Source organism: Rhipicephalus sanguineus, chromosome 10 (genome assembly GCF_013339695.2).
Source record: "Rhipicephalus sanguineus isolate Rsan-2018 chromosome 10, BIME_Rsan_1.4, whole genome shotgun sequence".
NCBI lineage: Eukaryota > Metazoa > Arthropoda > Arachnida > Ixodida > Ixodidae > Rhipicephalus > Rhipicephalus sanguineus.
In genome coordinates, this window is record NC_051185.1 from 134695592 (window position 1) to 134720597 (window position 25006).

Genomic DNA, 25006 nt, shown 5'->3' on the forward strand with positions numbered 1-25006 from the left:
CGTTATGCTCTTCGAAGGTACGCCCAAAAATGACGACGTCGTCCAGGTAGCATAAACACACCTCCCATTTAAGACCACGAAGGATAGAGTCCATAAATCTTTCAAAGGTAGCGGGGGCGTTGCAAAGCCCAAACGGCATCATATTAAATTGGTGTAGTCCATCAGGCGTCACAGATGCGGTCTTCTTGTCTGAAGGGTGCATAGGTATCTGCCAATATCCTGATCGTAGGCCTACTGAAGAAAAGTACGAAGCCGAGTGCAAGCAGTCAATCACATCGTCAATCCGAGGCAGCGGATATACGTCCTTTTTGGTGAGGGCGTTGAGTCGTCTGTAATCAACGCAAAACCGCCAGGAACCGTCTCTCTTTTTAACCAAGATGACCGGTGCTGCCCACGGGCTACACGACTCTTCGATGACACCCTTTTGCAGCATTTCCTGAACCTGGTCGGCGATAACTTTGCGCTCTGATGACGACACTCGGTAAGGTTTCTGCCGGATTGGATGAGCAGTGCTTGTATCAATCCTGTGCTGAGCGCGAGAACAGGGTAGAGGTCGCGGCTTCTCCTCTTGGCAAAAGTCAAACACAGAAGCATGTCTTCCCAACAGGCGGAGTAATGTCTGCTGTTCGTGTGACCATAAAGTGGTGCTAATCATGCCTACAATCTGCGACTCGTAAGAACAACTGCGCTCGCAAATGACTGTACTTTTTTCGCTTTCATGGCTGTTAATGACAGCCAGTGCTGGGCAGTATCAAAGATACATGCATCTTAGATACTATCTTAGATACACTTTGGGTATCTTCTATCTGTATCGCGATACGTCTCGAAAGACGAGTATCTGTATCTGTATTTCCGATACATTCGATATTGTATCGTGTATTTTAAGATACAGGATACTTCTATCGCAACACAGCCGTGCGAAACAATAATCGCTGGCCAAACTCCGCATCTCAAGCTGGTACTGGTGCCACTAAGCCATCTGAATAAGTCTAAGGGCAGTGACGTTATTTTTACGCCAGAGTCGTCCAGTGAGGGTAGATCAGGAAGACAAGCACGCGGACGTCTACGCCCAGCCCACGTACCTTTTGTTTTCTCGATTTCTTTTCTTTTTAGTTGCTCCAATGCCGCTACACTTGCTCATAGCCACTGTCCTGCTCCGCGTACTCCACTGCGTGCGGCGTCTATCGCGCAAATTCTGATGTTGTTATAGTGTCGTTATTGCAGATTCTTTTGCGTCTTGATCCGTAACGAAATGTGATGCGTGCAAGAATGGGGTTGCTTTGCGTCGCGTGGATTTTACATATTAGCGATTTAAAAGATCTCGAGGATATAAGTTTGACTTGCATGCAATGAATTAACTTACATGCAAATAAGATTCTAACAACTTTAGCACCACAGGCACTGATGCTAGATCTAATAGAGCAAGCGTTTACCTAACAGAAAATATCTTGGCGTACGGTGTTTTTCACTTCCATCTGCATTTATTCAAAGAATTTATGAAATCATAATTTGATTATTAGCACAAGGCACAAGTGCTTTTTTAGCTGTAATTTTGCGTCACATACATTACCTAGGTCTCTGCACTGTTTTTCCGGTCTGGTCACTGCAGTATGTCTTTTGTAACGCGCTCCCAAAAAAAGATTGCTGCTTTATTCTTCTAACTGTATGCTTTATTTCTACTACTGTTTACACATTTACACGTTGCCAAGGCGATCTTGAAAACAAATATATTATTATGTGGGCGTGCCTTGAGTATACAGTACAAAATATTCTACTTACCGCTTAAGAAAATAGCGAAATTGAGTTTGCGATATAAAAATGGAAGAGCCATCTTAAAGATGTTAGGAAGGAGATTCGAGAAACGTTGTTTTACTGAATGCTCCGTTTTACTCATGAGCGTCCCAACGAGCCGTTGAGGAAATTTTCCATAGGCACTGAATCTCACATTGTCTCAACCAAGCTCTTAGCCGGGGGCGGCTAAGGGCTTGGTTGGAGGAAGGAGTGGCCCCGGCCACTCCCCCCCCCCTTCCCCCGAAATTTTGGTGAAGTAGGTGGTTATACCAAAAATAAATAATGAAAATAGGTGTTTTTTTTCAAATAGTCAAGGTTTTCAGCAAGTACCCCCCCCCCCCTCCCCGAAAAAACTTTTGGCTACGGGCCTGGTCTCAACAGGTAAGTTGACGATACTTCGTGATCATAGCTGTTAAGGGCGCCGTCTGTATCGTGTTTCTGTACTCATTCAATGTGAATGTTTGATAAACAACCACCTCTCTATTTTACTTATATTTGTTTTCCGGTTTTAGGCCTTCTTAAATATTTCTCTTATTACTAATCGCTACGTAAAGGGAGCTATAAGCGGCAACAGCGCGAATAGCGGCGGTGTCCTGCGGCGCTTCATGCAGCTACACAATACGTCTGAGACATTTCTGTGTTGCACATGTTCACTCGTTCAAGAAAAATTGCTAAAAAATTGCACTTTAGTGAGTATATCAACAAAGAATCCCTTACGCCAGCAGCTAAGTAGAACATGGAAATTCATTACAGGTTTACGTCATCTACATATACAACAGAGATCTCAAACTCAGCTTATAACCGGCGGGCCGCAGTCGCGAAATGTAGCTCCAAAGGCCCGGGGACAGGGAAGATGGTGGGGTCGGAGAGAGTTTGAACAAAAAGACGTTGCCATTTGAAAGGAGGCCTTTGACATATCTCATATACAGGTCATTTCTCAAGGGGATTTTGAGTCCGGATTCCAGAAACAACGATACGGATGTACATAACGAGTGAAATCTGGACGCGGATTGAAATATAGAGTTTTTGTTCCACGGTTATGTTTCAGCACATGGTGACCACGTGTTCCTCACGAAAGAAATGCTTGAGACCAGTCGTGTCTGTGTAGCTCACGAACATACTTATTTAGAAAACAAAAACAAATGGAACGGAGACGGTCATGTGTGCCGGCCGGGCCGCTAGCGAACGGTCGCAAGCCCCGTATACACCATGCGTTCACCGCGCCACTCCCCCCTCCCCCCCCACCCGAGGAAGAAAGAAAGTCGCTATTAGAGTTGTTGCTGCTGTACACCTGTCCGGATATACGGTATTGGGCAAACTGTCTTTTACGGACAAGGTAAAAGTCCACACCGATATTTGCGCCGTCGTGCGAAGGCTTCTTATTGACGTTATTGCGACTACATGGCAACCCGCTAGCTGGTCGGCAAGTTGAGCAGCGACTCCCATAAACTGCAAAAATGACAAGCAAGAACCACTGTCAGCGAAGTGTATAAAGAGCTGTCCTGTGAAGAAGCTAAAACAAGCCCCAATAAGTTGTTTCGGAGAGGGAAACTAATGTGCTTTGAGCAGGAAGGGCAAAACTTTTCAGATACTAACAGACACCTCATGCAAGTGAAACTAAATAGGTCACAGTTCAGAAATTTTCAAGGAGACATCTTTGTGTATAGGCGTTTGCTGCTACATTGTACGGATCTATAATGTCACGTGGTCGTGACGTCGACGAAGACAGCAGTCGGCGTTTGCAGGATGAAACTGTTTATTTGGCCGAACTTGTGGCCGGAAAATGAGAACTAGAACTACAGCAATACACGCTGTACAATGATAGCGGCGAACAGGGCGTCGTCCGTCGACCAACTGACAAGCGGTCAAGCGCGTCGGCTTTTATACAGGCGCTATGGAACTTTCCAGCAATATCGCTGGTGGCGGCGTTATCTCTCGACAAAGCTGGAACATTCGCGTGCGGCGCGCAATCTTAACAAAACGATCTACCAAAATCGTGAAGCTTCTCGAACACTGCTTCGGAGCCAGCGTCGAGCGTTGATAACCGTCCTTGCTGGTCAAACTCGAACACATCAAAATAAAAGAAGAAGCGGGCGTGGCATTGCCCCCCTCTGAAAAAAAGCATCGTCACGATGCTTGCAACATGGAAAGGAAAAAAAAAAACATGTGCATACACAAATCAATTACAATAACAAAAGAAAAAAGTAGAGTCCCTAGGTTCGCTAACGCGCAAAAAACGGCTTAAGGCGGACGACATGGACGACTTCAGGTCGTGCGCGGCGTCGCTGGGAGTTCGTAATTCCGTCCGGGACGACCTCGTAGTCAAGAGCGCCGTGACGTCGAAGCACCTTGTATGGCCCGAAGTATCGCCGAAGAAGTTTTTCACTGAGCCCACGTCGGCGTATCGGCGTCCAGACCCACACACGGTCACCGGGTTGGTACTCCATGTGGCGTCGTCGAAGATTATAGTGACGGCTGTCGACCCTCTGCTGGTTCTTGATGCGCAGGCGGGCGAGCTGTCGAGCTTCTTCGGCGCGTTGCAAATAGGCGGCAACGTCGAGGTCGTCTTCGTCGGTGGCGGTTGGTAGCATTGCGTCGAGCGTCGTTGCCGGGCGCCTTCCGTAGACCAGCGTGTACGGCGTCATTTGCGTCGTTTCTTGCATGGCCGTGTTGTATGCGAAGGTCACATACGGAAGGATGGCATCCCACGTCTTGTGTTCGACGTCGACATACATGACCAGCATGTCGGCGATGGTCTTGTTTAGCCGCTCGGTGAGGCCATTGGTCTGTGGGTGGTACGCTGTGGTCCGGCGGTGGCTTGTTTGGCTGTATCTCAGTATTGCGTGAGTTAGGTCAGCCGTAAACGCCGTACCTCTGTCGGTGATGAAGACCTCTGGGGCGCCATGACGCAGGAGGATGTTCTCAACGAAGAACTTCGCTACCTCGGCGGCACTGCCTCTGGGTAGGGCCCTTGTCTCGGCGTAGCGGGTGAGGTAGTCGGTAGCTACGACGATCCATTTGTTTCCGGTATTGGACGTCGGGAACGGCCCCAGTAAGTCCATCCCAATTTGCTGGAACGGCCGTCAAGGTGGCTCGATAGGCTGCAGAAGTCCGGCTGGCCTAGTCGGCGGTGTCTTGCGTCGCTGACAGTCCCGGCAGGTCTTGACGTAGCGAGTTACGTCGGCGACAAGGCGCGGCCAGTAGTACTTTTCCTGTATTCTTGCGAGCGTGCGAGAAACACCCAGGTGTCCAGACGTCGGGTCGTCATGCAGGGCCTGGAGGACCTCTGGTCGCAATGTCGAGGGCACTACGAGAAGGGAATCGGCTCGAAGCGGCGAGAAGTTCTTCTTAAGGAGAACACCATTGCGCAAGAAAAACGACGTCAGTCCTCGCGTGAATACCTTGGGAACAACGGTGGTCCTGCCCTCGAGGTATTCCACAAGGCCCCCGAGTTCTGGGTCCGCTCGCTGTCGTTCGGCGAAGTCTTCGGCACTTATGGTTCCCAAGAAGCAGTCATCCTCCATGTCGTCCTGCGGCGGTGGGTCGACGGGGGCGCGGGACAGGCAGTCAGCGTCGGAGTGTTTTCTTCCGGACTTGTAAACGACGGTTATGTCAAATTCTTGAAGTCGTAGGCTCCACCGTGCGAGGTGACCTGAAGGGTCCTTCAAGTTAGCTAGCCAACACAAGGCGTGGTGGTCGCTCACAACTTTGAAGGGCCGGCCGTAGAGGTAGGGGCGAAATTCGACGTAGCCCAGATGATGGCCAGGCAGTCCTTTTCTGTTGTGGAGTAGTTGATTTCTGCCTTTGATAGCGACCGGCTAGCATAACTGATGACCCTTTCGAATCCGTCGGTCTTTTGCACAAGGACGGCGCCGAGTCCTACGCTGCTTGCGTCGGTGTGGATTTCCGTATCGGCGTATTCGTCGAAATGCGCAAGTATGGGAGGCGTCTGCAGGCGTCGTTTCAGTTCTTGAAATGCTTGAACTTGCGACGTTTCCCACCTGAATTCGACGTCGGCCTTCGTGAGTTGCGTCAGTGGCTCGGCGATCTGTGAAAATTCCTTGACGAAACGTCTGTAATAGGCGCACAAGCCGAGAAAACGGCGTACGGCCTTCTTGTCGGTGGGCGTCGGGAAGTCAGCGATGGCAGCTGTTTTCCGCGGGTCCGGGCGAACACCATCCTTGCTGATCACGTGACCCAAGAACAAGAGCTCCTCGTACGCGAAGCGGCACTTTTCAGGCTTCAAGGTGAGTCCGGAGCTCTTGATTGCTTGAAGTACAACTTCAAGGCGCCGAAGGTGTTCGTCGAAGTTTGAGGAAAACACAGCGACGTCGTCCAAGTACACGAGACACGTCTGCCACTTCAAGCCGGCCAGTACTGTATCCATAACCCGTTGAAAAGTCGCAGGTGCCGAGCAAAGACCAAAGGGCATGACCTTGAACTCGAACAGGCCGTCTGGTGTTATGAAAGCAGTCTTTTCTCGGTCTCTCTCGTCGACTTCTATTTGCCAGGAACCGGTCTTGAGGTCCATCGACGAAAAGTACTTTGCGTTGTCTAATCGATCCAGGGTGTCGTCTATCCGGGGAAGGGGATACACCTCCTTCTTCGTGACTTTGTTCAGGCGACGATAATCGACGCAAAAACGTAGAGTCCCATCCTTCTTCTTCACTAGCACCACCGGGGATGCCCACGGACTCTTCGACGGCTGAATGATGTCGTCGCGTAGCATTTCGTCGACCTGTTTCTTCACGGCCTCGCGTTCTCGCGTCGAAACTCTGTACGGGCTCTGACGGAGTGGTCTGTCGCTTTCCTCTGTTATGATGCGATGTTTTGCCACGGGAGTCTGCCGAATTCTTGACGACGACGAAAAGCAGTCCTTGTATTGCAAGAGCAGGGTTTTGAGCTGTTCTTGTTTGTGCTTCTGAATGCTGGGATTGATGTCGAAAGCTGGTTGCGGCGCTTTATTCGTCGGAGTAGGCTCGGGAGAATCGGTGAGGCCGAAGGCATTGCTGGCTTCTACGATTTCTTCGATGTAGGCGACCGTCGTGCCTTTGCTCACGTGCTTGTACTCGTTGCTGAAATTCGTGAGCATAACTGTTGCTTTCCCAGCCCGCAGCTCTGCTACTCCTCTTGCGACGCAAATCTTGCGGTTAATCAAGTGGTGCTGGTCGCCTTCAACAACGCCTTCCAGGTCTGCTGATTTTTGAGTGCCGACGGAAATGATGACGCTGGAGCGAGGTGGAATGGTGACCTGGTCTTCCAGCACATTCAAGGCGTGCTTTCTTGGCGGAGTGTGCGGCGGTAGTGCCTTTTCCGTGGACAGTGTTATTGACTTAGACCTCAGGTCGATGATTGCACCATGAAGGCCTAAGAAGTCCATACCAAGGATGACATCTCTCGAGCAACGCGGCAGGATTACGAAGTTCGTGGGATAAATCCGGTTGTTAATGGTGAGTCTCGCTGTGCAGATTCCCTCCGGGGTTACGAGGTGACCTCCAGCTGTCCGGATTTCGGGGCCTTCCCAGGCTGTCCTAACTTTCTTCAGCTTCGTGGCGAACGGTCCACTGATGGCAGAATAGTCGGCTCCGGTGTCGACGAGGGCTGAGACGCTGTGGCCGTCGATAAGAACGTCGAGGTCACTAGTTCGTCGTCTTGCGTTGCAGTTAGGTCGTGGCGTCGGGTCAGGGCTACGTCGGTTTGTTCCGCTGCTTCCACGTTGCGTCGTCAGGTCTACTTCGGTCCGCGAGGTTTCGTCGTCAGGGGTTCGCGTCGTGTCCTGAAGCCTTCGTCGTGGCGGCGGCGTCGGCGGCGGAGGGTCTTCAGTATTTCGTCGTACAGCAACCGCACCTCCATCGGTTGCTGCCCTTAGTTTTCCGGATGCGGGCTAGGTGACCGGCCCTGGGTTGGGCCAGTGTATGGTCGGCGTTGGGGAGAGGCGTAGCGGCCTGGCGACGGCGATCGGGAAGGTCCTCGGGGGGTCCACTGCGTTCCTGCCAGGTAGTCGGCGATGTCACGTGGTCGTTCCCCCTGCTGTGGACGTGGCGCGTCGACGGCGAACCCACGCAGTCCCATCTGTCGATAGTGGCAGCGGCGGTGGGTGTGGCCGGCTTCTCCGCAGTGGTAGCAGAGTGGACGATGGTCGGGGGCGCGCCAAACGTCGGTCTTCATCGGTGTGTATCGCTGACCGGCTGGCGGGCGGTACGACGTCGGTGGTGGCGGCGGTGGTGCCTGGCGGCGGAACTGCTGGGGCGGCGCGACGTCTTGACGTGGGCGAGGAGGGGGGGCGTTGCGTCGGGCTGCAGCAGCATAGCTCAGTGCTTGCAGCTGCGGCGGTGCCGGTTGAGGAACACCCAGTGATTGTTGGATTTGCTCGCGTACAACGTCCGCAATCGACGTCACTTCCGACTGTGCAAAAGGTGCGAGCTTTCGCAGCTCCTCTCGCACGATGGCTCGGATCGTTTCGCGCAAGTCGTCGGAGCCGAGGGCATGAGCTGCTGCGCTGTCTTGGAATGCGCGGCGGTTGTACTGACGAGTGCGCATCTCGAGCGTCTTCTCGATTGTTGTTGCCTCCGCGAGGAATTCTTGGATGGCCTTTGGTGGGTTTCTGATTAGTCCCGCGAACAGCTCCTGCTTGATTCCTCGCATGAGGAAGCGAACTTTCTTCTCCTCGGGCATCTCAGGGTCTGCGTGGCGGAACAGTCTCGTCATTTCTTCTGTGAAGAGGGCCACGTTTTCGTTTGGCAGCTGCACGCGGGTTTCGAGCAGAGCCTCGGCCCTCTCCTTGCGAACGACGCTGGTGAATGTTGCCAGGAACCTGCTGCGAAAAACGTCCCATGTTGTCAGGGTTCGTTCTTGGTTCTCGAACCATGTTCTAGCTGCGTCCTCCAAGGCGAAGTAGACATGCTGTAGCTTGTCTTCACTGGTCCAGGCATTGAAAAGGGCGACTCGGTCGTAGGCTTCGAGCCAGCTTTCCGGGTCTTCGAACAACGATCCGCGGAAGGTTGGCGGCTCCTTGGGCTGGCGAAAAAGGATTGGCGCAGGCTGCACGTGGTCGGTCATCGTCGCTGTGGTCGATGTTGAGATCTGCGGCTGCCTGGGTTTTTCGGGAAGGAGCCCGTGCTCTGGCTGCAGTCCCTTCTGCCTGCGGCTTGTTCGACGATCCGGGATTTCCTTGCGGTCGTCCTCGTCGAGGCTTGGGCTTGGGTCAGCGCTCCGCGGTGGCGTCCAGATCATGAAGCAGCACCTCCACCAGATGTCACGTGGTCGTGACGTCGACGAAGACAGCAGTCGGCGTTTGCAGGATGAAACTGTTTATTTGGCCGAACTTGTGGCCGGAAAATGAGAACTAGAACTACAGCAATACACGCTGTACAATGATAGTGGCGAACAGGGCGTCATCCGTCGATCAACTGACAAGCGGTCAAGCGCGTCGGCTTTTATACAGGCGCTATGGAACTTTCCAGCAATATCGCTGGTGGCGGCGTTATCTCTCGACAAAGCTGGAACATTCGCGTGCGGCGCGCAATCTTAACAAAACGATCTACCAAAATCGTGAAGCTTCTCGAACACTGCTTCGGGGCCTGCGTCGAGCGTTGATAACCGTCCTTGCTGGTCAAACTCGAACACATCAAAATAAAAGAAGAAGCGGGCGTGGCAATAATAACGAAGTTGAGAATGTATCGAAGTATCTTAAGATACAATTGTCAAGTATCGTATCGGATACAATTAGTGCGGCAGTATCTTGTATCGTATCGCGATACAATTTCAAAGTATCTTTGCCCAGCCCTGATGACAGCAATGGAATCTTTAGTGGAATCATCGATCACGCCGAGCTTCATTCTTCGAGGGAGCACAAGCGGCATCGGCGAACAGTTCAGTGCCCACAGAAAGGTTGCTCCGGCATCAACCAATACAAGACAACGAGGCACTAATATGCCTTTCTTGGCACATTGAACGATGGCAGGCTCAACGACGGCGTCAAAGGATGTGGCAGATACTGGAGCGAATACCGCAACTGACCTCATTGACCACGGTGGCACTGTCTGTTCATCGGAAACAATCAGAGCGTCCTCCGCGGGCTGCGACTTATCGACGAGGGCAGGAATAATTTCACCGCTGACGGAAAGTTCACCAGTTGCACAGTCGACGAAAGCACCACACCCTTGGAGGAAGTCTATGCCGAGAATAACATCGTGGGTGCAACGCTGCAGCACCAGAAACTCTGTTGGGAACACCTTTCCTGCCAATAAGACGTTAACGGCACAAACACCGACAGGATGAAGTACTTCGCCACCAACACCACGAAATCTTGTCGATTCGCCCCAAGAAAACATAACCTTGCGGCCAATGCGATTTTTGAAAGAAATACTCATAACTGAGATTGCGGCACCAGTGTCCACCAAAGCACTTGCACAAAAACCATCTATTAACACACGTATCTTGTTCTTGGACATCATAACTGGCGGAGGCATCTGAGGCAAATCCTGTTGTGCGACCTGACCTCCATCGGCCGCGCCAGTTAGTTTCCCGGCGGCGGCGGAGATGACAGTCGTCGTCCCGGTGAAGGCGAGCGATGCATTCGGCCAGACGGAGGCGTCAAACTACGGTCGGAAGTGGGAGAACTGCTACGGTGATTCTGTCGGCGTGAGGTACTCCTGAAATAGGCGGGCCGATGACCGCTGTTGTGACCAGTGGCCGCTGGAGGAAACGCTGATGGGGATACATACCTTGAGGTCGGCTCCCTCTGTCGACGACAAAACCGAGCTATATGCCCAGCGACACCGCAACGGTAACAGGGGATTGGCGGTACACATTGTGCTCCAGGAAAGCATTGCCATTGCGCTGACGTGGTGGTGGCACAAACGTGTCTTCGTTCGGGTCTTGACAGGTGTTGGCCGGCTGGCGGGGGTAACTGAAGCGGTGTTCGTAGCTCGGCACCGGGTAGTTATTGCGCTGTGGCCTCAGGGGTGAGCCCGACCTGTAGTTGTAGTCATCGACGCCTGCTGCGGCAATTGACACGTGATGGTGAGAGGGATGCAACACGGGTGTAGCTTCGTGCGGCGTCAGGCGAGCATGTCGAGTGAACTCTTCTCGAACGATCTCACGTATTGTCGACGCGAGATCCAACGGCGTCTGTTCGTCAACACTCGCAACGGTGGTTACATTCGGTAGGCGACCGAACTTGGGAGTGATACGCCGCATCTTGAGGGTCTCCAATGTGCGACAGTGGCGTATGACGTCGGTTACTGTGCCAAGGCTCTCTTTGCCGATGAGGAACTGGTATACATCCTCGGCAATGCCCTTAAGTAGGTGGCCAACTTTGTTCTCCTCTGGCATGGAAGGGTTGACTATCTTGTAGAGCTTCAAGATAGCCTCGATATAGGTCGTGCACGTCTCTCCCGGGATCTGGGCTCTCTGCAGCAGCGTTTGTTCCGTTTGTTTTCTCTTTGCTATGGAATCTCCGAAGCACTCCCTTATTTCGGACACGAAGCGATCCCATGACGTGAGGGCATCCTCGTGGTTCTCATACCAGACGAGCGCTGTGTCTGTCAAGAAGAATACTACATTGGACAGCTGGGTCGCCGCGTCCCACTGGTAGTACTTGCTCACCCGTTTGTAGTGTGTGAGCCAGTCGTCCACATCCTCGCCAGATTTGCCACCGAATGTGCGAGGCACTATCATGTCCTGACGCAACCAGGGACCAGGCGCGCCCGAAGCTGCCACTAGCGGTGCTGCTGGGACTGGTGCAAGGCCTGCAGCTGCGGGGATCCGGTTCTCGTCTTCGCCGTGAGACATCTCAACCGCCAGTAGTAACGGGGGCAGTCCAGCAAGGCGGCGGCTTCGGCGTAGATCGGGCGCTTGCAGAGTCGTGTTGCTCGGTTGATTACCCCGCACCTCCACCACAAAACTGTTATGGTTGAGGGAAGGTTGACTGTGTTTATTTACAGGATGAGAATGAGACACGGCAATCAGACGTAAAGATGGAGTCCTCAGGCCGCACCAGACCACTTCGTCTTCCTCCTCCACATGCCCGGCTCATACCGTAGCAACATATATATATATATATATATATATAATATATATATATATATATATATATCTGTGTATATAGTAGTGGGAAAAGACTTACGCGGATCCCGATAGAATAAGGAATGAAGAAACTACGACTTTGTTGATTCGGCACTGTATATTTTTACTAACGTTTCGTCTGGTGGACCAGACTTTGTCAAAGTAACAAGTACATCGCGGTGGGTTTCCTTATAAACACGCTTAAAGTAGATAGCTTCAAAGAACTTATCGATAGCAAGAATGACAACATAAGATAGCGGTCACACGCAGTCGACATAGATTCATGCGCGCACATTTGGGAATCGTGGCAGCGAAGTCAGGTTACACAGAGTAAGATAGATTGCACACGTAGTTGATATGGCATTATACACTAGTGATATGACAGATTTATTGGATTGGACGTCACATGGAGGAAAAGGCGGGGGGGGGGATGACATCAGATCTGCGCTTTATCTATTTTTTTCACGGGAACGTTGTCACACGCTAGCATTAAACTGCAAACAGTCTGAGATCGCAAACAGAAAATCTACGCAGCACTAAGATCAATTTTTACTTTTTAACTTCTCCTGAAGTACGCTTCAAACACATCAAGGTCAATATGAGAAGAAACTAAAACAACTAAAAAAAAACTAAAAAACAGCACAGACACCGTACATGATGCACACAACTCAGTACGTTTGCACGTAGTCTGGTATGAAAGCTGAAAAATAGTGGCTGATTACCAACGTAACCGTAGAAGAAATACGAGCGATATTAGAAAAAGAGCTGCCTATCCCGTTGAAGACCCGGTTATGATTTATAGTGCTTAGTGGGAACGCTTGTAAGTGTGCCTGTGCTTTCGTTGATACCGGATGAGACGGTGTTAAACTTATAGATTAGGTAAGACTCGCGGGCTTCACGATCATGATGAGAGCGAAAGCCTGACTCAAGTATAGTGGCCCGAATATTTTCAAAAAAATGTCGAGGTAAACGAATGTGTTTTGATAATTGTAGGCTAGGAAGCTTATTGGAATGCGATCTATGGTTGTTAAAGCGTATTCTAAATGAAGTTTCCGTTTGGCCAATGTACTGTTTTTTGCAGACGGTACAGTCAAGCATGTATATAACGTTAGAACCATCGCAATAAATGAGCCTCGAATGTTAAGGGAGAAGTCTGAAAACCTGCTATTGGCTTTCTGTGTCGTTTGCATATGTACGCACACCTTGCAACGTGATTTGTTGCAGGGTGCACAGCCAGTTATTTCGGGCTTATTTACTTTCGATGACGTTAATAAATCTCGGAGATTTTTAGACCGTCGGAACACAACACGAGGTGGTTCAGGAAAAATGCATTTAATTTAAGTAGCACGCAAAACCACGGCTGCTGTAGGACAGTCAAGTACGTACCTTGGAGCGAGCACGGGTGCCTTTGTTGAAAATATATAATAGAAAAAATAAACAGTAAATGATGACAGAACTACATGACGGAGACTGCCAGAAGACAATCACGTTGGTGTGCAACGAAGATTTGCCAGTGCCTGTACAGCGGCTAACGTCAAAGGAGCAAAACGAAAGGTTTGATGGTCTGCACAAACTGGAAGTAGACAGAGAAGCCAAAATTTTGGCTCACAAGCTGGAGGCATAACAAAACAATTATAAAAATAAGGAGAAAACAGAGACGAGTATAAGAAGCGTTTACCCCACCCCTCCCCGCCTCTTTTTTTTTACTTTGTCCCTGTGAGTCGCTCGCAATGTGTGTGTTAGCTGCCACGTATATTTGCTTGAAATGAAATGTTGTCGTCGCCCACCAGTCGCTTTTGTGCACTTTTTTGTCTCCGCATGTTTTGCTGAGGTAAGTTTGAGTGTGTGCCCCGTACCGCTAATGACCACAGATAACCAACCAAACTCTGAATAAAAGGGATACACGTGCTTTTCACGGCAACCAACATCAGTACCACATGGCATTGCGGGGCAACGCACGCCACCGCAACGCGGCAGCGTTCGGAAACAACCGAAACCGATGACAAAGGTGCCGCGGGCGGGAAATGGGAACTAAAAAAAAACGAGACATAAGAGAAAACGGGGAGGTGGTGTCACGGCCGCTGGATTTCAACAACGTTTGCAACAAGCCGCCGTTTGCAGCTAGCAGGCATGAACCCTGAATTCGTAATAAATAAAATACCTTCTCACATTTTATCCAGATTTTATGTACGCTGTTGAATTCGTTACACGATCATGAAAACGGCGTAACGGGAAGAGACAGAAATACTGAAAAGCGCAGGAATGCAAGCAGTTGTGTTCGTGTGTTTTTCAGCCTTTTAATACTCTTTCCGTCTGACCATTTTCATATTAACTAATCTGTCACAGCTCGCCCACTTGTCAGTATTGAAGATGTAGTCACTGAAATTTCAAAGTGTCTCGAATTCCCTTCTACGAGATGGTCGCACATATGATAAGCACTATTCATGGCAGTTGCATGCCCGTACCGTATGTGCACTATAAACATGTTTGGAGGAAGGAAGAAGTATATCTTATTTTGTGTCAAATAAACAGTGGCCTCTGCAGTTTCTATGATCACTTTTTTGAAATGAAATGATTAAATCTGAAGCGACATACTCAGAGCCAAAATAAAGAATTTCGATGCATTAGGAAAGGTGCAGCGCCTCCAGGTTGGCTAGTTGTGGTCTTCTAGGATGGCAGAAAAATATGCCCACGCGATTACTTCCGCAAAAAAGCGGTCGGTGCGCGAAGTTGCATTTTTGGCAAGGCAAGAACAAACATTCCGAAGCGCTGCAAGAATCTACAAGAAATATCGGTAATGAACTGATGTGTACACTCTAGATAAATTTTAGAAGAAGACTTCGGGCGTCACATGAAGACGCACGCGCTCAAGCATAACTGCCGCAAGCGCACCGTGCATGTCATCCCGCGTGAGTCCGCGAAACCCGTCCCCCCTCGGTGGCGCCGCGGCGGTGGCCCGGGAAACTAGGCCCGTCACGCCGGTTTCGGAGCACGCGGCAGGCCGTACCCGTGCGCTTTTTGTCCAGCGGCCGTGCTTCTAGTATTCAATCCTACGTGGATGTACGCAGCATTTTTTACGCTTAAGCTTTCAGCGAGCATTACCTTGGGGTGTTATCAGTGCTCGTTCTTTTTCAGCGCGTGTTTTTTCTTTCTTTGAACGTCCCAGGAACACGAACCTTGAGTTGCTCGCGTGGCTTATCGCGAGCCGGCAACATGTTGAGACGATATCGCTGCGGCGGCACCTTACATCTGAACTCTGAGCACGCAGTGTTAATCAACGAAAATACATTTCACAGAATGTTCTTAAAATATTATACTGAGCATTAAAGCATCGCACAAAAAAAAATGTTCAAAGCACTCTCTACTCGTCCTCTTTTGAAGTAGCCACAGCCAAGCCTAGCCACTGCCTAGAAGCCAGCATAGGCTAGAAAACGCCGTACTCGAGTCGCTCTGCACTCGTACGGTACGCTTACTCCTGTGTCGTGCGACATTCGTAACACCAACGGTCAGTGCAGCAATGACGTCACAGGCAAGTGTTTTTTCAGTTATTGAACGCATCAGATCCTACTTCAACAAACGAGATACTGTCGCCTTTCGCGATCGTTTGAGAATGCGGGCCCTGGAGTTCGAGATTCCAGCATGCGAGGTGGCCTGAACGATCGTTTAAGGTTACCAGTCAACACAAGGCGTGGTGGTCGCTTACGATGATAAAGAGCCTGCCGTATAGGTAGAGAGAAAACATTGATGTAGCCCGAATGATTGTAAGGCGCTTTTGTTACGTCATGAAATTTGCTTCTGCCACCGATAGCGACCGGCATGCGTAAAAGATGACCTTTTGTAGTCCTTTGCGCAAGCCCGGCACAAAGCCCTACGGAGCTTGAAACGGCGTGGATTACTGTATAGGTGTCTTCATCGGAGTTTGCGAGTCGCGGCGGTGCCTGCAAGCGGCGATTCAGCTCCTGAAATGCCTCCACTTGCGGCGTTTGTCCCTTGAACTGGACGTTTTTCTTGGTCAGATTAGTAAGTGTTTAGGCGATGCGGCAAACGTCAGTGACAAAGCGTCTGTAAGAGGCACACAGACCGCAGCATCCAAGTGCATCCTTCTTGCGGCGGTTGGCCGAAATGAAGCGATGGCGACTGTCTTCTGTTGGTTGGGGTGGACTCGAGACTTCATGATGACATGCCCAAAAAAGATGGGCTGTTTGCATGCAAATCGGCAGTTTTCCAGCTGTAGGGTAAGCTCAGATGACCTGGATTCCTTAAGTACTGCTCCAAGACACCGGTAGCGTTCGTGAAAGCTAGGGGCGAAGACGATGACGTCGACCAGGTAGACAACACTATAGTCTGCCACTTCAATCCTGCCACTACTCTGCACATAGTGCATTGAGACGTCAATGGTGCCGAGAAAAGAACCTTGAAGTAGAACAGGTCGTCTGTTTGTTTAAAGCCTGTTTTCTTTCGGTCTCTTTCGTCGACTTCAGTTTGGCAGTTTCTTGTCTGGAGATCATTCGCCGAAATATATTTCGCGTTACATAGCCGATACAAGGGATCATATATCCGTGACAGCAGGTATATGTGATCCTTCGTGATTTTGTTTACGCGACGGTAATCGACGCAGAAAGGTAGAGTTGTACGCTTTTTGTACGCCAAGACTACCGGGCACCGACGGACTCTTTGTCGGTGATTTGACGTTGTTCTGCAGCATTTAGTGGACTTCTGGCTTTGTAGCTTTTCGTGCTCGCTTGGAAGATCGATAGGGACTTTGGTGTAGGGGACGAACATTTTCTTCCGTTGCCTGTCAACTGGCCTTTGTCACACGCTTGACGAAAAACAATCCTTGTATTTCTGCACAACACTTCGGATCGCTGCTCCTTTTGCTAGTTGAAAGGCTCGCTGATCAATGTGGAATGTTGGTTTTGATGTAGGGATTGTCGTTGTAACTTCGTGAGAATCAGAGAAGGCGACCGCGTCGCTCACGGCCGCAATTTCTTTCACGTATGCTATCGTCGTGCTCTTGTTGAGGTGTTTGCATTCGTGGATAAAGTTTGTCAGCGCCACATTACCTTTTCCTTCATGGAATTTGCGATTCCTCTTGCGACACTAATTTCACGATCAATGAACAGGTGCCTGTAGCTCTCAATAATGCCTTCAATACCTGCGGGCCGCCTGAGGGTACGATGGTAAGATCATCCAACGCAATCATTCGCGCACAACTTCCTTGTGGTCTCCCGCAGGTCGTACTTGAATGTCTGCGTAGTGTGGCGTAGAGCAGCGACTGAATTCTGGGGTGCGCATTCCCAACGTCTTTTCGATCGTCGTCGCCTCAAAGAGGAATTCCTGGACGGTCTTGCTTGGGTTCCTCATCAGTCCTGCGAAGAGCGCCTGCTTCACCCCTCAAATCAGGAAACGAACTTTATTCTCCTCAGGCATGTCAGCGTCAGCGTGGCGGAAATGTTGGGTCATTTCTTCCGTGAGCATCATGACGTTTTCATTTGGAAGCTACACTCGCGCGCCCAGCAAAGCTGCCGCCATCACTTTACGCACAACTGTCGTTAAGGTGTCAGCCAGTGTGGTTCAAAAGAGATCTCAGGTTCGAAGCCTGGACGCCCGATGCTCGATGCAGGTCTTCGCAGCGCACTCTAGACGTCTCTTCACTGCCCCACTTGTTGAGGGCGGCCACGCTGTCCTATGCTTGCTGTTCTGGTCTTCGAAGGATGATCCACGGGAGGTTGGTGGCTACCAGCTCTATTGCATGATGAGAACAGTTGCAGGCGACACTGGCGACACAGATCGAAAGCATTAGCGAGCACACTACAAATTTCTTGCGCTTAACAGCCTGTGTAGAAATGTTGCTTTTTACCACCGTACACGACGTATGCACAATTCCTAGCATTCAATATAATAAAACTATTTGATATTTATTCTTAAAAATTATTAAAATTCTGGAATTTTTCTCACTGGCACTTTGCACTAGGCCCCAAGTCTCTGAATGAACAAAGCGTGGATGGCATCCCTGCGTGTTGAAAAAAAATTACACCATCTCCCGCTAAAGGGAACCGGATGCGAAGCCGCGGGGAGATGGTGCGCTTGAGTGGGAGATGATGTTTTTTTAGGAGCTGGCTCGCCAGGTTCTTAAGCTGGAGCGAAGTCCCGCGCCGTAAGCTGCATCCATCCATTCAAAGCGTCATGGAACGCAAAGAGGAACGCTACGCGGTCTTCCCTCTAGCCTGGCCGTTAATTCTCACAGGGCGAGGGGGGAACACGGTCGGCCGGTGCGTGAGAGGGGGGAGCATGGGAAAGGAGAAAGAGGGGGAGGGGACGCGCATGCGCTGGAGCTCATCGCGGCGTTGCGCAGGAGAGAATGAGGCGCGCGAGAGGGGGGACAGCGTAGGAGAGTAGAGCAGAGAGAGTAGGCGCATGCGCAGTGGAGCGCGGACGCCACTGCCGGTCACAGCCCCGAGCAAAAGCTGCTTCGCTTCTAAAAGACCGAAACCAGGTGACTGTTACGCCATGTGTATGGTGCATGTGAAAACATTCGTTCGTTTATAGTGTCGCTGATGTACGAATATTTATGTGCACCTCCTAAGGTCATTGCAATTTCTGCACAGTGTTGTTGATTTTGTGCTTAGGTGTTCGAATAGATAAGTCCAGTCTAGATTTGTGAAATTCGGTTATGACCTATGAATAAATGTAAGCTCCACATACAGTCATCGCTGTCCCACCAAGCGAGAATTGCCACAAAATCTAAGCCAGCGACTATGTGCCTGACGTCTAGCGTATTTGGTGACTTGAGGTTCGTGTGGCTAGTCTGTGGCCCAAACTTGAACTTTCCGGCTGATTTCAGCAAAGATTCCGGCTTCACTGCCCAGCCAAGCGTGACATTCATCAAGGGTGACGAACGTGGAAACGTGGAATAATATGCGTGGTAGCGAAAAAGTGCCTATGACTAGAACGTAAACCAGCTACCGCCTACCTCGCGCGCAGAGGAATGAAAGGCAGTTCGAGGGGGGGGGGGGGAGCTTGTATTTATTCTTAGGCTGCAACCTGGTCATGGAATACAGGAGCTCGTGCATTCTTAAAATTAAACAGTTAACCAGTTCACTCTGAAAAAGCATAATCCGTCTTGTTGGTATGCATATATAACATCAGCTGGCGTGAAAACAATTAAAATATACATCGACCACTGAAGTTAACATAAAATCAAGCCGTTTCAATGCCATTCCCCATCCCTGCACAGAGTAGCATACCAGCGGTATGCAGACGCCGGCAAAAATCTGTTTTACTAATAAAGAGTCTCTCCCCCTCTCTCAAGACGTTTCGGCTCCCGCAGAAGAACCTTCTTCACAATAACGTCATGCTTTTTTGTGAACTTTCGTGGTTGGTGTTTATTTTAATTGTCCTCGGAAGTTTTCCCGACCAGACAGGTTTCTGTCCGGCTCTTGACTTCAACATCTAATAGCACAGGAGGGACTGAAGCCAAACAGATGTATGTGCGTTTGTAATGCGCACATTTTCGTTTCGATCGCTCTTGCGCTATCCAATGTTATTGCGTGTAGAATTTATGCTTACACGCAGAAATGACCTCCTCGTACAGCGCAGGACTACATCTGCCTGCGGCACTGATAAGCCGAAGGGGTGGAGGCAGTAAACATAGGGAAAACAAAGGGGATATTATATGCAATTTTCTTTTTTAGATTTAGACCGCGCGACTACTAAAGAAGATGAACGTGAGCAGAACGGAAAGACAGCTCAATACCGTTAAAAGTCTTGCATGCGTCTTCAATATTATGAATGTGTTGTTCGGCCCATTTAGCTTTGGCGGCATCTGCTGTCCTGTTGTCGAGTTTAGCTTTTGTGTACGTGCAGTTGGTCTGTCCTTGCGTGTGTTAGCCATTACCACTTCCTGCAGAGGTTATGCATCGTTCTAACTGTGGCGTGAACGTCGCATGCAAAGCTTAATTCTCTGGAATTCTTGTACAACCCAAGTACTACGGTTCATAGTATGTGTGCCCCTGCCACCATGAGGATGACTGGCACTGACCAGCACACTGAGAGGGAGTCGGCCTTTGCCTGCTAAATTGGAAACCTCCTTGTTTCTTACCGTACACGTTGCCAGTGCAAATCTTTAAAAAGTCAAAATGCAAGATGTGATAGAATGTTGTTGTTTTATTTCGTGGAAACTTTGTAAGTATGTGACATCAATATGCGATAGGTTTAGCTTTCTTTGTGCCTAGGCGCTTTTTTTTATGGCAATTGTCTGGCACTGTTTTAAATTAGCGGAGCGGATGTTTTGTGATCCATAAATACGCAAGGGCTGACTTCTGGCCTTGTTGGTACGACATATCTGAAGTGTTTAGCGCAGAATTATGAAGATGGGACAAGAAGGGAGAGCACGTACACAGCCGCTATGTACGCACGTGTTAGCGCCTGTGTACGTGCTCTCCCTTCTTGTCCCGTCTTCATAATTCTGCGCCAAACGCTTCTGATATGCCATAAATACGCTCATTACTGGAAAGTGAAGAGAAAGTTATATGTGTAATACGACATTTACAATAAATATTTTGTCAGTCTTCGGTGTTTGTGTGCTCTCACACTGAAAAAACGGCAACTCTCAAATGTTCATAATTCGGTGTTGAAACTTGAAATGAGCCCCCCCCCCCCCCAAATCATTTATTCTCTTCTAACCATTAACGGAACTGTAAACCACCCCGAGGTCAAAAGTGAGGTGTGGTGTCAGAATATTTTCGAAAACCGTGCCGTAATAGCGGAGTTGCGTTTGACGATCGAAACGCGGCAATCGCTCGTTTCGCTCTTTCATTTGCTGCCCGCCGTTCTTCGGCTGGTCTCCTCTCCCAAAGCCGCTTTGCCCTTCTCGCTGTGAGTGCCTCTGCCAATCTCACATGACCTACGTCATCGCCGACGCGCTCTTCGAAACAGTGTCCACTTCCGGTAACCGCGACTCCGTAACCGCGTGCTTCCCGCTGTTGCTGGTTTAGTCTGATCAGGCCGCTAGGCAAGACTGTGTTGGAAGTTGCGTTATGGGCCGCAGTTGCGCACACGCGGGCAACACGACGAAGAACAAGGTGCTTGCAGACTAACCGGAAGTCGTAGGTTCTTGTTTGACCAATCACGCCATCGATTGTCGATAACATCACAGATGCAACATGTTGACGCCGCACACCTCACCGGGGAAGCCGGAGAGGAGGAGGGACTACTTCTTGTGGGGCGCTGCCACGTGGGGCACGTCGTTCATCGTGACGGCATTCTGAACACGATGCGCTTGTTTACTTGAAATGTTTGAACAAATACCCGAGGTGATTTAGGAGTCCTGTAAAGGTGCAGTCTTGCAAGAATGCGAGCACGGTCTCCATTCTTGCGATAGAGTATTTTCGTCATTTAGAAGTAGAAAAGGAAATGACCGCCGTACACTCCGTAGGGAACGTGCGGCCCTGGTGTTTACCACGGTTATCTTAACTGGTGGCTGCCGTCCATGTGTTCACTCCTACAATTTAGTAGGCCAGTGGTGAGCAGTGGGGCTTGCCCAATCTTCGTCGCACATGCGCGCTAAGAGTTTTCGCGAACAAAACAGCTCTGGTTTCGCCTAGACCTATGCAGCTGCACTGTACAAGCTTCAGGGGTAATTATTTCGGCTGCAACGGTGACTCCCAGTTAATACCGCAAACACTCCTTGCAGGGGCAAACGAAAATGCTCGAAATCCCACCGGTTCACTCCGAAGTTTAATAAGAAAGCAATATGAACAACGCGACTACGTGTCTATAGAATACTCCCATTCTGCTCCTTAAAATCGCCCGGAAGGGGGCAATCGATCATCCTGACTCAACCGAAAATGAACGATCAAACTCCCACGTTCTGTTTCACGGCGGCACAATGGGAGAGAAAGAATCAACTTTATTCCGTCACCAACGAGTAAAATGTTTGCTCGATCTACGCCCTATGTATTCCCAACCATGGGATTTATATTTACGCCCGTGACGGAGCATAGAAAGATGTACAGATTGGAGTGCTCTGGCCGAAAATTGCCACCTAGGCGCTATTCTGCTAATTATGCCACTTTCATGGACGCTGGAGCAAGTAGCATGTTGCACGAATACGTGCGTTTTTCCACCAGAAAACGCTTTGTTTTTACGGTTTTTTGTAACGACACTTAACCCAGCGGCATCGTGTATTGAGCTCCACACAAGCTAACGTAGTACAAGATAACTCTAATATTTTAAGAAAAAGTACATGTTGATGGCATGGGGCACTCTTTATCGGTTTAAGCAAGGGTCACCAAGAGAAATATGTTTCATTCCTTTCGCATCACTAACGCCGTCTTATCTGCTTAAGCGTGCAACAGTACTACTCGAAGCAAAGAGTACTGTTGTCAGCATCGACAGATGCCAAACAGCCAAGCGTTTAGCAAGTATGGGAGCAGCCTTTTCATCTAAGCATTTGCAGAGGTACACGTACAGTACAATCTTATGTTTACAAAACGCATGTAAAAAGGCTGAGACGCTTGCGTTATATGCATCATATGATGTCCTCAATTACGCTATACGCTAACACCAGTCGCGAAGCGTACGCCTTCGCATTAGGCGTCTCATACAAGGCGGCACTTCTCTGCTTTCTAAATTATTCTATAAAACACATCGATTGTAAAGCGCCTTTGGGCTCAAAATGTTCAGTACACAGAAATCCAATAAATGCCTTCTCTAGCGAGTAAGCCACGCGGAGCACAACTTACAAAGCAGACGCATGGTGTCAAGAAAACCCAACAGAACTTCCACCACATGCACGGTCGGTAGCCAATCATGTCTTCCAGGTTCTTATAGTAGCGTGCCGCACCTGCAAAGTTGAATTGAAAACATGCGCTGTATAAGGAGATACAGGAGATGCAGTTTTTGGCACCAGAACAGCCATTTATTAACAACGCCCAGAAATGTGAATAGAGAAGTCGCATATATATTTCGCGTTCGTGCTCGCAACACGTGGCCGACTCCCAGTTTCCTCCTAGTTGTTGTTGCGAATTGCATTACCAATGAAGGAGTTGCTTAAAATATAATATACAGGCATTGTGAGAACGAAACTTCGCCACAGATATCTCATTTGCAAGAACTGAGTGTAATATTCAGATCGAGAACCTTCACTGATTTCAGGACCGTATTGGCATTGTCAAGCAGCGCCTGCGATTGCTTTAGAGGGCGGCTAAGCACTTCAAGTCAGCCAGTGAAAGTGCAATGCAGCGCCCGCATTGAATATCCTGCAGTTGCGTTATGTTGTGCACAACACTATTCGAGTGTTCTTCCAGTCTGTCGTACTTTCACATTTCCCACTATCAAAATTAAAACCTTTACTTAGGACAGCGAATAATGAAACAATGCTGCGTGGAATTATTCACGCGAGTACACTTCTCATGTAGGCTGTCGATGGGGCGTCTGCCAGTCTTACCGGAATATGTGCTAGCAGAAAACATCGTTAAATGGTCCAGTTCAATTGAAGGCACTTGCTTCTCACGGGTTCTTCTCAAAGCGCGACAAATCTGCCTTTCTTCAAGACATTGGTGCAATGCAATGCCTTCACCATGATTCTCTCCTATTAAATTTGCAGTATCGCTTCTTTTAAGGAACCGCTGCCAAGACCGTTTTTAAGCTCACTACAACGACTACACGGAAGAATAGGAACTGTGAAGAGGTTTATTGGTCGTTCAAGGACGTAATGGCTGTCAGCAACAAGGCAGCGAGAAGAACCGTCCAGAGGCACAGCGGCGATCCGAAACACGAGCCGAGCGAGCCGAGCACTGGCGATGCCGCTGGATGGCGGCGCATCTTCTTCTTCACAATCGCCCCCGCTGAAAAAGGAGCCATTTTGGCGACCTAAGAAGTTTCACGCAGAGGCTCATGGTACGGCTTGAGGCGGGAAACATGGACGATGTCCCGTCCATGCCGGCGCTTTTCATCCGATCGAGAAACTGGCTCGATAAGAAAATTAACTGGATAGCTTTTCTCCAAGACGGTGTAAGGCACCTCGTACCTTGGAACGAGCTTCGAGGAGAGTCCCGGAGTTTGGTAGGGGACAGATAGCCATACGAGAGACTCTGGGGCATAGATAGGGTCTGGAAGTGAGGTGCTGCGGTTTTTTTTTCTTGCGTTGCTGCTCCTGCGAGGTAAACATGCGGGCGAGCTGCCGGCACTCTTCGGCTTGTCGAGCAGCTTCTGAGACAGGTGGACACTCGGAAGCATCAGGACGGTAGGGAAGTAGAGTGTCAATAGTATGTGAAGGCTCGCGTCCGTAAAGGAGAAAGACAGGCTAAAATCTGGTAGTTGTTTGTATCGCGGTGTTGTATGCGAATGTTACATAGGGGAGAACACGGTCCCAGTTGCTTTGGTCAGATGCGATGTACATCGAGAGCATATCACCCAGCGTGCGGTTAAACCGTTCCGTGAGTCCGTTAGTCTGCGGGTGGTATGCAGTGGTTGTCCGATGAATGACGTGGCATTCCGAGGGCAGAGCTTCGACGACCTCGGAGAGGCAAGCGCGGCCTCTGTCACTAAGGAGCTCTCGAGGGACGCCATGTCGAAGGATAAAGTGACGTAAAACGAAAGAGGCGACATCCCGAGCCGTAGCGCTCTGCAAAGCGGCAGTTTCGGCGTAGCGTGTCAGGTGGTCGACAGCCACTATAATCCACCGATTGCCATCTGGGGTCATCAGAAGGGGACCATAGATGACAAAGCCGACGCGATCAAATGCCTTGGCAGGGCATGGAAGCGGTTGCATTGCGCCAGTGGCACGTAAAAGTGTCGATTTGTGACGTTGGCTGTCAGAACAGCTCTGCACGAATTTCCGCACGAAATTGTACATGCCGCGCCAGTAATAGCGATGGCGAAGGCGTTCCTATGTCTTGAAAACCCCGGCGTGGCCACATTGCGGATTGTCATGGAGAGAGGCGCATGCTTGCGATCGCAAGCTGCGTGGAATGACCAGTAGCCACCGGCTGCCATCGGTAGCGTAGATGCGGCGATGAAGCAGTTGATCGCGGATGGTGAAATGGAAAGCTTGACGTCGGAGGGATCGAGATACAGGAAGGGTGGATGTTCCAGATAGATAATCAAGGAGAGATGTGATCCACGGGTCACGGCGTTGTTCGGT

General features: G+C 49.9%; 1 protein-coding gene across 1 annotated transcript in view; it reads right to left on the reverse strand.

Annotated features, from left to right (window-relative positions):
- The window catches only part of LOC119372477 (sodium- and chloride-dependent GABA transporter 1), a 1056622-nt gene that overhangs the window by 112105 nt on the left and 919511 nt on the right, over positions 1-25006 (reverse strand). The window contains exon 10 of the mRNA XM_037642952.2: positions 22605-22705. Coding sequence (XP_037498880.1) covers positions 22605-22705 — 101 coding nt within the window. The remainder of the gene's footprint in view (positions 1-22604; positions 22706-25006) is intronic.